The sequence below is a fragment of the Nanorana parkeri genome, unplaced genomic scaffold (genome assembly GCF_000935625.1).
Source record: "Nanorana parkeri isolate BGI_ZX_2015 unplaced genomic scaffold, ASM93562v1 scaffold1334, whole genome shotgun sequence".
Classification (NCBI taxonomy): domain Eukaryota; kingdom Metazoa; phylum Chordata; class Amphibia; order Anura; family Dicroglossidae; genus Nanorana; species Nanorana parkeri.
Window position 1 is genome coordinate 173,323 of NW_017307602.1, and position 13,103 is coordinate 186,425.

The 13,103-nt window shown below is 42.8% G+C and overlaps 1 protein-coding gene across 1 annotated transcript in view; it reads left to right on the forward strand.

Annotated features, from left to right (window-relative positions):
• The window catches only part of LOC108797772 (neurexin-2-like), a 242,801-nt gene that overhangs the window by 131,624 nt on the left and 98,074 nt on the right, over positions 1–13,103 (forward strand). The window contains exon 5 of the mRNA XM_018569429.1: positions 133–252. Within this exon, the coding sequence (XP_018424931.1) occupies positions 133–252 (120 nt within the window). The remainder of the gene's footprint in view (positions 1–132; positions 253–13,103) is intronic.

Genomic DNA, 13,103 nt, shown 5'->3' on the forward strand with positions numbered 1-13,103 from the left:
TATATATATACTGTATATTTATTTACCTGAAGTACTGCTTTTAGCATTTGCCTAGTTATATGGTAAACAAATAAGGCTACATTTTGAGAGCAATATTACACATAAAATTTTATGTCCTATTATTTCCTCCAGGACCAAGTACAACATGTTCAGAAGAATCTTGTGGTAACCTTGGTGTATGTCTACAACAGTGGGACGGTTTCACATGTGATTGCACCATGACGACCTATGCAGGGCCCGTCTGTAATGACCGTAAGTTTAAAATGATTACACATGGGGCACTACAGACACAAACCAGTTAGTACAGATTTTTTTCACATATAATATACATACACACCCTTGGATTGGACTTTATACATTAATAAGTGGTATGAAATAGATAATATGTATCAAGCTTTGCATGGGACATTATTTTCCTAGGCAAAATAAATAGAAAAAAAGAGAGAAAACTGGTTACTTAGGGTTGTGGCCTATTAGCGGTATGTACTTTTATGCTTAAAAATTTTTTATAATTATATTTTCACAATCATGTTGCAACCTATACATCTAAAAAGACAACTATGGGGAACTGCTTTAGAACATGCTGCTCCAGTTTTGATAAATTCCCCCACTGTATCTAAGTCAGAATAAAGTAAACAAAAATAGTTATTGGCTATTGTGTAATATAATTTCTAGTTTCCAATCATGTTCTTAAATTCTGCAGCTGTAATTATAGCAATCCCACACTGTTCTGTTGTGGTCTCCAACTGATTCTGAGCTTAATAGGTATGCGTTCAAGTTCCCTGTGAACTCTTTTCCAGTCAAATTCTTAAAGTAAAGAGTGTTGAGAGCAGTATAAAGGAACCATTTAGTCATTTTGCTCCACCCTTGGATCCAGTTTTGGGGTCTGCTTTAAGAGGGTTACCAAACAAATAAGGGATCATCCCAAAGCGCACCAATGTGTGCAGCTATGCACTTGGTTTAAATATAAAATGAAGACCATGTTGTATGCAGAATAACAAGGGCTTCTGACCTGAAAAGAGAGTCTACCATCATTCATTTAGAACAAAGCTGAAGGTTAGATAAATAGGGAAGAGAAAACAGCTTTACATAGAACCACCCATAGCTTTCCCCCCGCCTCAGGTCCACACTTGGCCTTTGACATTGAAGGGAATCCCCAAACACTGATATAAAACCACAGCAGGAACAATAATGAACTTGGCAGGCAAACAGAGTTCTGATAAGTGTGCAGAAAACACAGGCACTGAGGGTGTACAGTGAAGAGTATTTTCTAAATTGTTTTTGTAAGCTCTTATGCTTCTTGTAGGTAAGTAGAATCATCTTTCTAGTTCCAAATTTGACTTGGGAAAAAATGTTGGACATGAACAGAAACCTACCAGAAGCATTGAAGTGTGATAGCAGAAAAGGGGCTATTGAGTCTGCCCTTTTTTGTATTTTTTTTTCACCTATTTGTGTACGTTTGTATATATCTATTTCAAGCATGTTTGAATTCACTTACTGTTGACGGTAGAGCTGCAGCTAACGATTATTTCATCTTAGCGGATTATTACGTTCAATTAATCGGTTAATCGAATAAAAAATTAAATAAAATACATTTTAAAAAATGTCTCCAGTGATGGACTACTAGTTTGTATTGAGATTGCAGTCCATCACAGGAGGAAGCTTGGAGCGGTGGAAGAAAAAAAGAAAAAAAAAAGTGTGGTGCGCAATATAGTGAAATGAAAAGTGTAAAATTATACAGCAATGAACGCAGAATGGCACCGGCTATAGAGGACTCCAAAACCCAGCAATAGTACATTATACAGCACAATTTAGAATACCACCAGCTATAGAGGAATACAACAAATCCCAGCAATAGTACATTATAGCTGGTGGTATTCTGCATTCTGCTGTATGGTGTATGGTATTCTGCATAGTACTATTGCTGGGTTTTGTAGTCCTCTATAGCTGGTGGTAGTCCTCTATAGCTGGTGGTATTCTGCATTGCTGTATAATGTACTATTGCTGGGTGTTGTAGTCTTCTATAGCTAGTGGTATTCGGCATTGCACCACTGTATAATGTACTATTGCTGGGATTTGTTGTACTCCTCTATAGCTGGTGGTATTCCGCATTGTGCTGTATAAATATTATTCCTTGATTTTTTTGTCCTCTATAGCTGATGGTATAATATACAGCACAATGTACCATCAGCTATAGAGGAATACAAATCCCAGCAATACATTATAGAGCACCATGTGTGGGAAAGTGCAGGCTTACCTGAGCAGTCTTCCAGCAACTTGTTTCTGATATTGGGCCTTCCTATCGGTGGCTGTCATCCACCCACACCTGCTCCTCCTTACTTCTTCTCTGAGCATGCGGCGCGGAGGAGGTGCGGCGTGTGGAGCGTGGATGCGGGCGGGTGGGTCTGGCAGCGAGCGTGACGTTGGGAGGAGGTGTGGCGTGCAGCGTGTGTGGAGCCATGAACAGGGCCAACCAATCAGAAGCCGATTAATCGATGATTGAAAAAGTTGACAACTTTTTCAGTAATCGATTATAATCGATGATGTCGATTAGTTGTTGCAGCCCTAGTTGACGGGATCACTATCTTTGCTGAAAGTATCTTCTAAGTATCCATTACTGATTTTGTAAAATAATACTTTCTAAGGTTAGTTTTAAAATGTCCTCATGTTAGTTTGAAATCATGCTCCCATATTCTTGATCAATTAGAATACAGCAGAAAAGTAACTGCAGAGTTTTCCCATTTTGTAAAAGGGATCACTTTAGATTGAGAAGTGTTTGGCGTGTGCTAAATTCAAAGCAGCAATTCTATTTTGGATTGTGTATTCTTGCTTGAGACTACGCAGCCATAATAATGAATAATTAAATAAAATTATCTGAAATCCCTGAACTTCTGCATAATTAGTAAAACAATTAAAACCTATCAATGCGCAGCAAAAAAATGTATACATGCAAAATGAATTGGCATTTACTGTACATCACAATACACATTTAGTAGATACAACAACATATAAGAAAAAATATTAAGTATACTATATGTTTTATAATTATATGCATATTCATTTTATTACTCAGTATGGGAAATGGTAAGTGTCCATTATGTAAGTAGGTTTTAGTACTTTTACAGTTAATTTAAATGTGTTTAATATATTCCAGTGTGGTGGCTGTAGTGAGTTCTGTTTCACAAAGGTAATTATATGATCTTTCAAATTCTTAAAGAGGAAGTCCAGTTATTTAAAAACATAATCCTTGCAGTGCTACCTCCACAGTACAAGGTTTATCTGCTTGTTTTGGTCTAGGGGATGGAATACAGAAGATATACTCACCTGATCCTTGGTTTTATGTCAGTCAGAATTCACTTCTCTCCCACTCCCACTTCAGCTCTGCTATGTGTTTCTGCATCCTCACATTTAATACAGCTGAATGGACCTGCAGTAGATGTGAATACATCAGCGTGCCTTAGACTGCAGTCTGGCAGCTGGGCGGGACCGGGATTTTTTTTTTATTCGAGCCCCCAGACCAGGGGTCGGCAACCCGCGGCTCTTTCGTCCTGCTGCTGCGACTCTGCTCCTTCTGCCCACTGATCTGACAGATGCGGTGATCGGGGAACGGGGCGGTATCTCCACATTTGTCGAGGCCTCGTCGCAGCACACCACATAGCTCCACCCCCACGTGTTTGCTTAGCAGCCTTAGTGGGGGCGATCTATGCAGGGATTGTGGCCACGCCCCCTTACGCCGTCTCTGTGGAACCGCCGCTGCTTCCAGCTGGGAGAGTGAAGAAAAACCTGGTGTGTCCCCTTGAAGGCAGAGAGCGACAGTGTAAGTCCTATGGGAGTCCCTGGAGGGCACTGTAGTGTCCCTGTCCTCTTCCATCATTTGTTCTTTTTTAATTTGACTTTTTTTTTTTTTTATGTAAATGAGAAATGATCTTTATTTGAAACTGTTCTAGGCATGTTTTTATTGAAGTGACCAGCAGCAGGCCACAAAACAACAGGATAGTAAATGACATTCACATAGTATTCATGTTAAAAAAACAAAAAACATCATTTAGTCAGCGCTCTTGAATTTTCCATTTACATATGGAACATAATCAAGGAACAGCCTCAAGTTTATGGCCCAAATCAATCCAATTTGACTTTTTTGATGCTAGCATCTTTACTGTGACTTTGACTGTGAGGGAACATTAAAGTGTAAGCTCCTCTGTAGAGACTGTGCCCGGCTCAGTGTTCTCTGTACAGCACTGCGGTATATGCCAGCTATATAAATGTATAATAATAGTGTGTGACTGTGAGGGGACATTAGAGTGTAAGCGCCTCTGTACAGAGACTGTGACTGGCTCAGTGTTCTCTGTACAGCACTGCGGTATATGCCAGCTATATAAATATATAATAATAGTGTGTGACTGTGAGGGGACATAAGAGTGTAAGCTCCACTGGTGGAGACCAGGGGTGGGCCTCTCCATTGCAGGAGGCTTGGTCGAATGGGCTGACGGGCTTCTGAGTAGGGTTTTTGGGGGCCTTAGGACCTTGTTCCTTAGGTCCGCCACTGACGAGATTTATTGTGCTTTTCACCCAATCTTGGGCTTAGTCATAGAGATCTTTATGACTAAGCACAGGATTGGGTGAAACAGGTGTGTCACTGATGAATTTTCAATAACGTAATTTCAAGAACGCAGTGCGGCCTCGATTCTCCCTTTACTATACACCTGATAATGTGGGGTGCTTTTGGTGCATACTGCACTTTTTTATATTGTCAGGGACCAGAGCACCTCCGGGTGGCACTGTGGAGCTGGACCCTGATCCTGCAGTTCCAGTGCTCACCTGCAGGTGTATCAAAGCAATTTGTCACCACCTGGTGCTGATCTGGGAGGGTATTTAACCTCTCCCTGCAGTGAGGCCTGTGCCTCAGTATTGTCGCCATATCCTGTTCCTGCTTCCTGTATTCTGTTTAGGGTTGCCACCTGTACAGGATTCACCCGGACAGTCCGGGTTTTGAATGATGTGTTCGGGTTTCATGGCAGCAGAAACCTGGACACAAGATGTCAGGCAGACAGGGACAACCAAAATTAAGATAGGGGCCACTGGCCCCCCACTAAAAATAGTCTCAACTGTGATATTTACATATGAATTGGCAGCGCTATTTACATATGAATAAGTCACTAATCATTCTCTAAAAAAAATGTCTGAACGTCGCTAGAGTGTTTGGGTTTCGCTTGAAGAAAAGGTGTCAAACTGGCAAACCTAATCCTTTTGCCTCCTTGAACCCTGACTCCTTACTCTTTCCCCTGAGGTCTCCTGATCTGTGGCTCCCCTCTTGTTGCCCTGCTCCTACAACTATCCCTGTTGTCTTCTGTGTGTGATTTTGCTGTTTACATTTAGTTTGGCTATTATATATTACTTTAGGTGGTGGGTGGGGTTGCTTATGTTAATGTGATTTTGGTATGTCTAATAAACTATAGTTCATAAGCATTGATTGATGTGGTCACGTATTTGGTCCTCCTGTATAAATACCTGCATGCGGTGTGGGGACACCCGTGCACGGTATCGTGATATATATCAAACTATGCAGTGGCATGCTGTAAATAAAAGGCAGATCTAAGAACAGGTATTTGATCAGCAATAAGTGAATAATGTGCCAAGGCAAAAAGGGTAAATTACACACCACACTGGGTGTGTAAATTATCTCTAAAAATCTGTATGTTATGTGTGGAGGGCTGCTGCAAGGTATACAAATCTTACCTTGCAGCATGCCGACTCCTACATATAACACGTGGCTTCTGGGAACTGTGGGGAGTGAGGAATACAACTTGAGCAGTGAAGTGCTCCAGTCATATCCCCGCCCCTCTTTGGTTCTTGCCCATTCACAAAATGTCTTGTATTTCAGAGGCTCGAAGAATACAAGGTGTTCAGTGATTGGAGGAGGAGAAGGTGGGGATGTGACATTATCTCCAATCACGGAATACCTTGTATTGTTTGGGCAAGTGCTTAGGAGGGGCAGGGATGAGACTGGAGCACTGCACTGATTGAGTTGCATCCCTTACTCCCAGCATTGCCCAGAAGCTGAGTGTTAAATTAGGGAGTCGGCAAGCACTATTTTGATCGCAACGGACCGGACCGCAGGCATAATGGGCTATGGTGTCATTCACTTCAAAGGACCGCCACGCCCCCTCCTGCCCCATTCAAACTCCAATTCCTCTACTAAAGCAAGGCTTACACTCTTACCACAGTAGATGAAGCCACGCAATGGGGTTGATTTACTAACCTTATGAACACACCACGAACATGTAAACACCTCTGTAGTGTGTTCCCTCCCAGCATGATCTATGTGTGGAATCTAAACACCTTTGTAGTGTGTACACACCCAGCAGGTGTGTTGTGCAAAGCCAATCATGAATTGCAAGGTAATGTTGTGTAAATTAGCTCTACATTGTGTTGCTTGCGTTGATGAATCCAGGAATGTAAATGCATGAGCTAACCATTTTTGTCTAAACTGTGAAGCAGCATTATATATGCATCATGTGCATAATTTTTCCATATATGGCATTAGTGGAAATATGCTTTTAGAGACTTTTTGGTTGATAAATACGTTTTGCTGTGTAAAAATCACACGCACCTAGTGCGCGCGTGTGTTTAGGTTAGTAAATCACCCCCAATGTCTCGAGTCTCTACACCTCCTACATACTACTACGAATGCCTCTGGATCTTCAACCACTCATTCAGACACTCTGAGACAGCCTCAATGATCCCCTTATCATCCTCACTCGCGGAGTAATCATGGAAGTTCCTCCGCCGTGCCAGGTGCTCCCTTGGGCCCTTCCTTGGATCCGAACGCAGTGGGGGATGACTATTTGCCTGCTATGTCTTCTTTTTTCCTTTCATTTGAATCTTAATACATGCCTTGACTTTTAGTTGTTGCTATGGGACTTCTTGTCTCCATGACTTGTTCTATTACTTAATTGCCTCCTGTTCATTGCACCTGAAACCCATATAGCTTTTGGTGATTTCAATTACTCACGTGGTCCACAATGGATTTATAAATCTTGCACTGTTTGCCTTCACCCAAATCTCTACTTATTGCTGCAGAACTGTACAGGCTATGGCTACTACTAGTGCTTTTTTGGGCCCACCTACAGGGGCCGGCATACACCCTTGCCTGTTATCTCCTACACAGAGTACTTAAACCCTCCTCTGGACTACAAAACACATTAACCCCTTTGTGACGGGAGACGTACACTGTATGTCCCGCCACGAAGTGCCCAAATGACTCATCACGTACACTGTACGTGACGAGTTATTTGCTGCTCAACAATGCTGGTAACCTCTGAGAGTCAGCGGTTACCATTCATCCATTAATGAAAGAGTTAACATTTTTCAGACACCCGATCCCTTTCAGGAATCTGGTGTCTGAGAGTGAAAGTAGAGCCGCATTTGCAGCTCTTGCCGTCACTCTGACAGCTGGTATAGATCGCCGGAAATGTTTCAGTTTTCTGATCGTTGTTGTAACGATCAGAAAACCTTTAGTGACAGCTGATCCTGAAATGCTGCAGGATCAGTGTCACTAAGGTTATTATTGGCTGTTCTTAAGTTTGGAGCAGCCTAATAACCAAAAATTTATTGATTCATTTATCAAGCAGTAATAGTGAGATTAATTCACAATGACTGTTTGATATAGATAAATACATTTAAAAAGTTAAAACAATTGTGAAAAGTGTAAAAAAAAGTGTAAAAAAATAAATGTAACAACTAAAAATAAATGTAACAATTTTTTATTAACCCCCTCATGACAGTGATGTTCAAAGTATGTCGCTGTCACTAAGTGTGACACTTAGTGACATTGTATGCCAGGTGACCACTTTTAGCTTTAGCTTTTAGAGAAAAAAGATTAAAATGTTAGGTTTTAGTTTTAGGCCGAGTAGTACAGAAAAATTTCTAAAATTCTAGGGATGTGAGGTTTTTTCCAAATAAAGGACAAATAAATAAATGAATGTATTTATTGTATTTTTTTTTAGCTGTGCCGTTTTTGTAAAAAATACTACAAATCAAAACTGGAAAAAGTGTTTTCTTTACGTTTTTTCCTCTTTTTTATATTTTATTCATCCTAAGTGACGCGTTAGGTACACATATGTGATATAAATATATAGCCCTATCTGTCCTCTAAAAAACAACATATAATATGTGTGGGTGCACTTTGTAAGAAAGTAGATTACTGACGTAGAAGAATCACACAGCACAAATGTCGAAAGTGCGTCAGTCATTTACGAACAGAAACGAAAAACAAGCTCAGTCATGAAGGGGTTAAGTTGCGGATTTGACCATGACTTAGTGAGCTTGACATGCAATATCTCACTCCCAAAGAAATGTGGTTTCACGTTGTCCCTGCGAGACTCCTTACTTACAGACCCTGAAGTTCTTACCTCCATAAGTGCAGCCCTAGAATAATTTTTTATCACAAACTCTTCCTCTGTGAAGTCCTTCGAGATGGTCTGAAAGGCCCATAAGGCTACTATCAGAGGCAAATTGATTCAACTGGCCTCCAAAATTAAAATGAAATGCAAATCACGGATTCAACAGCTTGAGGCTGACCTTTTGCAAGCTTCCCAGGCATTCCAGCAGGATCCCTCCTTGGAGAACAGATCCCTTTTGACATCCATTTGGATGGAATTCTATCTCTGTCTGACGCACAAGGCAGAATCCCATTTGTGCTGGGACAAACATACATTTTATATCAAGGGAGACAATCCTGGTAAACTTAGCTACCAGACTGAGAGATACGGGTCCCAAACATACACCAATACAACTACGTTCTGATGGGGGTCACTTAACATCCCATCCCATGAAGACTCTACAGATCTTTCAACACCACCCTCAATCCTTTTACCATTCTCCCGGATTGATTCCCCAGTCAGCTCTTGAGGCCCATCAAGTCCAACCTATTGTGTTCTTGTAGCCAGTTTTCTATCCACGTGCACTCTAATTCATCTATGCCCATAGCCCTTAGCTTGTATAACAAGCGTTTATGTGGCACCGTATCAAATGCTTTGGAAAAGTCCAGATATACTACGTCCACCGTCCTCCCTCCATCCAGATCTCTACTCACCTCTTTGTAAAAGGTCAGCAGGTTGGTCTGGCAAGAACGATCCTTCCTAAATCCATGCTGATTATCAGTTATTATGCCATGATCTTGGACGAATTCCACTAAGTAGTCCTTAATAATTCCCTCTAACAGTTTACATACTATGCATGTTAGACTAACTGGTCTATAGTTCCCACGGTTGTCATTTTGACCCTTTTTTGAATATAGGTACCACATTAGCCCTTCGCCAGTCGCTTGGCATTACGGATTCCTTAAAAATTAGGAACAATGGTCTCGTTATCTCCTTGTTCAGTTCCTTGAGTACCTTGAGATGTAGATTATCAGGTCCTAATGCTTTATTTGCATTTAGCAGTTTAAGCCTTTGTTGTATCCCAGTTTCAGTCAACCACCGAGGTGTATTTCTTGTAAAATTTTGTGTTTTATCATGTACATTAAACCCGTCTGTTTCCTCGGTGAATACCGACGAGAAGAAAGTATTTAGCGCCTCGGCCCTCTCCCTGTCGTTTGTGAGTAACGTCCCATTTATGTCCTTTATTGGGCCTATTTGTTCCTTTCTCCCCTTTTTACTGTTTATGTACTGATAAAAATGCTGGGGTTTTTTTTACTAACTTCGGAACGAGGTCTGGTTATATGAATCTCAGCTGCAGAGTAGCTGAATTCAGGAGAGGGTGTTTTGAGGGTACGGCTTCAGGGTCGAGCTCCAGGCGTCACTCTACCATCATATGGCGCAAATTATATGGAATAGGTGGTGCACACGTATTGCCCCAGGTTATTACAGCATACCAGGGTTGCAACAGTTTAAGTGTGGCAGAGAGAGGGAGCCACTGCATCTGCGGCCAGGGCCTTCGTTTAGCGGGGGTCGGTGATGGCGCCCCCCCTCAGTCCTGCGCCCGGGGCTAGTGCCCCCCCCCCCCCCCCCACGGTTGTTACGCCACTGGTTAACAGCCTGCAATAGAGTTCTTTTAGCTGTTATACCATCATCTGTTTGCGCCTCTTTTCCTAGCAGACGCTTCAGTGCTGCAATCAAAGGAAGAACTTCAGCAACAGACACTTGACTTGAACCTATTTCCTTGGTTAACTTTTCAAATGGAGCAAGAAGAGAAACACTTTTTTCTATTAGCATCCACTGATGTGAACTAAGTGTTACTGTCAGTACATGATCTGACATGTATGCAGCTAAGACTCTCTTTTGTTCAATTAGTTCAATTTCCAATATGTAGTATGTGCTGTTCCAGCGAGCGGCTACATCTTGCTGCAGTTGTTTGGGTCAGGGCCGGATTAAGAGCATCACGGGCCTGGTGCTGAGGATTTTGGTGGGCCTTTTTATGGAAATGGCAAAGGTTACAGGGGGCCTCTTCCTCCTGTCTGGGCTGTGATTTGTAGTCTCTCTAGAGCTTGGAGTCAGCGTTGGAGCACCAGGGCCCGTTGCAGCTACGACCCTGGTTGTTCTGCCACTGACTCCAAGCTGTAGAGAGACTTGAAATCTTAGCAATACATTATACAGCAATGCAGAATACCACCAATTATAGAGGACTACAAATCCCAGTAATACATTTCACAGAAATTCAGAATATCACCATCTAAAGAGGACTACAAATCCCACCAATAAATTTTACAGCAATGCAGAATATTACCACTAACTATAGAGGACTACAAATCCCAGTAATGCATTACAGAGCAATGCAGAATACCACCAGCTATAGAGGGCTACAAATCCCATCAATACATTGTAAAGCACTGCAGAATAATACCATCAGCTATAGAGGACTACAAATCCCAGCAAAACACTGTAAAACACTGCAGAATAATACTATCAGCTATAGAGGACTACAAATCTCAACAATACTTTATACAGCAATGCATATGAAGCTACATACTCTCTGTTGCTCCAGGTTTGCGGTTTAGGGGGGCTGTGTATGCTCTCAGGAGGCTGTTCAGGTTCTTAGGTGGCCAGTACGGCTCTATGAGGGCCAGTGCAGGCTCTCAGGAGGTCAGTGCAAGGTCTTAGGCAGTCAGTGTGGGCTCTCAGGTGGTGAGTGCGGTCTCTCAGGAGGTCAGTGCGGTCTCTCAGGAGGTCAGTGCGGGCTCTCAGGCGGTCAGTGCGGGCTCTCAGGCGTTCAGTGAGGGCTTCAGATGGTCAGTGGGGGCTCCAGGCGGTCAGTGGGGGCTCCAGGCGGTCATTGTGGGCTCCAGGGGGTCAGTGCGGGTTCCAGGGGACTAGTGCGGGATCCAGGTGGTCAGTATGTGCTCCAGGGGGTCGTGCAGGCTCTCAGGTGGTCAGTGAGGGCTCCAGGCAGTCAGTGAGGGCTCCAGGCAGTCAGTGTGGGCTCCAGGCAGTCAGTGTGGGCTCCAGGGGGGTCAGTGCAGGCTCCAGGGATCAGTGTGGGCTCTCTGCTCAGGCACATCAGAGTGCCCTCTGCAATCCGCTTCAGCTTGGCCCGGCTGGCGGTCGCGATCCTGCACTCGCCAAGAGTAAATCTGAAGGGTTATGATGTGAAGGCACTGCCAACACTAAAGGCCCAATTTATTTGGCACCTGTGTGACAGGTGCATATAATTTGAATTTTTTACTGCGGGGTCCAATCCTGCACTTGTCAAGAACAACTCTGAAGGGTTATGGTATGAAGGTACTGCCAACACCAAAGGCCCATTTTTTCAAAACCTGTGGGACAGGTATTTATAATTTGATTTTTTTACAACAGGGTCCAACTCTGCACTCGTCAAGAATAGCTCTTAAGGGTTACGGTGTGAAGGCACCGCCAACACTAAAGGCCCAATTTTAAAGCATCTGTTGTTACTTTCATCCAACATCTGCAAAAGAGGCACCAGAATTTATGCAAATAATCTCTAACTTTTTTCCGAGTGTCCTAACATATGGCCTCTTCATACAGGCCTTCTCCCCAACCAGTTGTTTAAAAGATTAAAGGAAAACCAATCACCGGCAATTGAAATGTAATTTTTTTTCTTTTTAAATGTCACTTTTTGCTGCAGGAGGTTCTATACATTGTACAGATCCGACACTTCACAGGCAGTTTAAGAGGACCCCCCCCCCCAGGCACGATATTTATAGGAATTTTTCATTTTTATTGTTACCCTAACTGAAGTAAATATCACTGCTCCTTTAAAAACTTTTTTTTTTTAAACAATTTTCATTGATACATTGACCCCCAGGGCAGTACCCGAATGCCCATACACTTTTTATGGCCAATAACTTGCATATAAGCCCTCAAAAAGGGGACAATTGTTTTTTAAAGTTCTATCTCTATAGACTTGCATTGAGTTCGAATTCAAACTTTTTGGATGTTCTAAAGTTTGATTTTGAACCGAACCCGGGCTGCCGGAAGCTGAATGTGAACAAAGCAAGCATTGGGGGTTGCGATATTCAGCCGGCTATTGCTATTTGAAATAACTAATGGCAGGCTGGTTATTGCTCCCAACTACTGCAGATCAGAGGAGCGGACCTGAAGGAGAACTTTCTCTTTCATGTCCGCTCCCCTCCTGATTGATCCGCAGTGGTGGGAAGCAATAGCATGCCTGCTATTGGCTATTTCAAAATGTAAAAGCCAATATCAGGCTGGCTATTGCACCCGCCCACTGCTGCTGTCAATCAGCAGAGGAGCGGACCTGAAGGAGGACTTTTTCCTTCAGGTCTTCTACCCTGCTGATTAACAGCAGCAGGCAGTGGAGGGATACAATAGCCAGCCTTCTATTGGCTATTGAAATTTAAAATAGCCAAGAGCAAGCTGGTTATTGCTCCCTGCCACTGCGGAATGGAGTTTTGTCGCTGATTTTTGCTACTGCTGGCAGTTGAATGGGACGGCGAAGGGGGTAGCGGCCAAGTTGCCAACTGCAGGTCGGAAAATAAAGGAGATCGAGCTGCAATCAATAAGACCCTGCTGCCTAATGTTGATAATTCTGACACAGCTATGTGTCCATGTGGAGGTGAATCCCTCTGCACACAAAACTCTGCTGTAATCTTGCCAAGTCTGAGCCCCCTCCACTGCTGTGTGTTC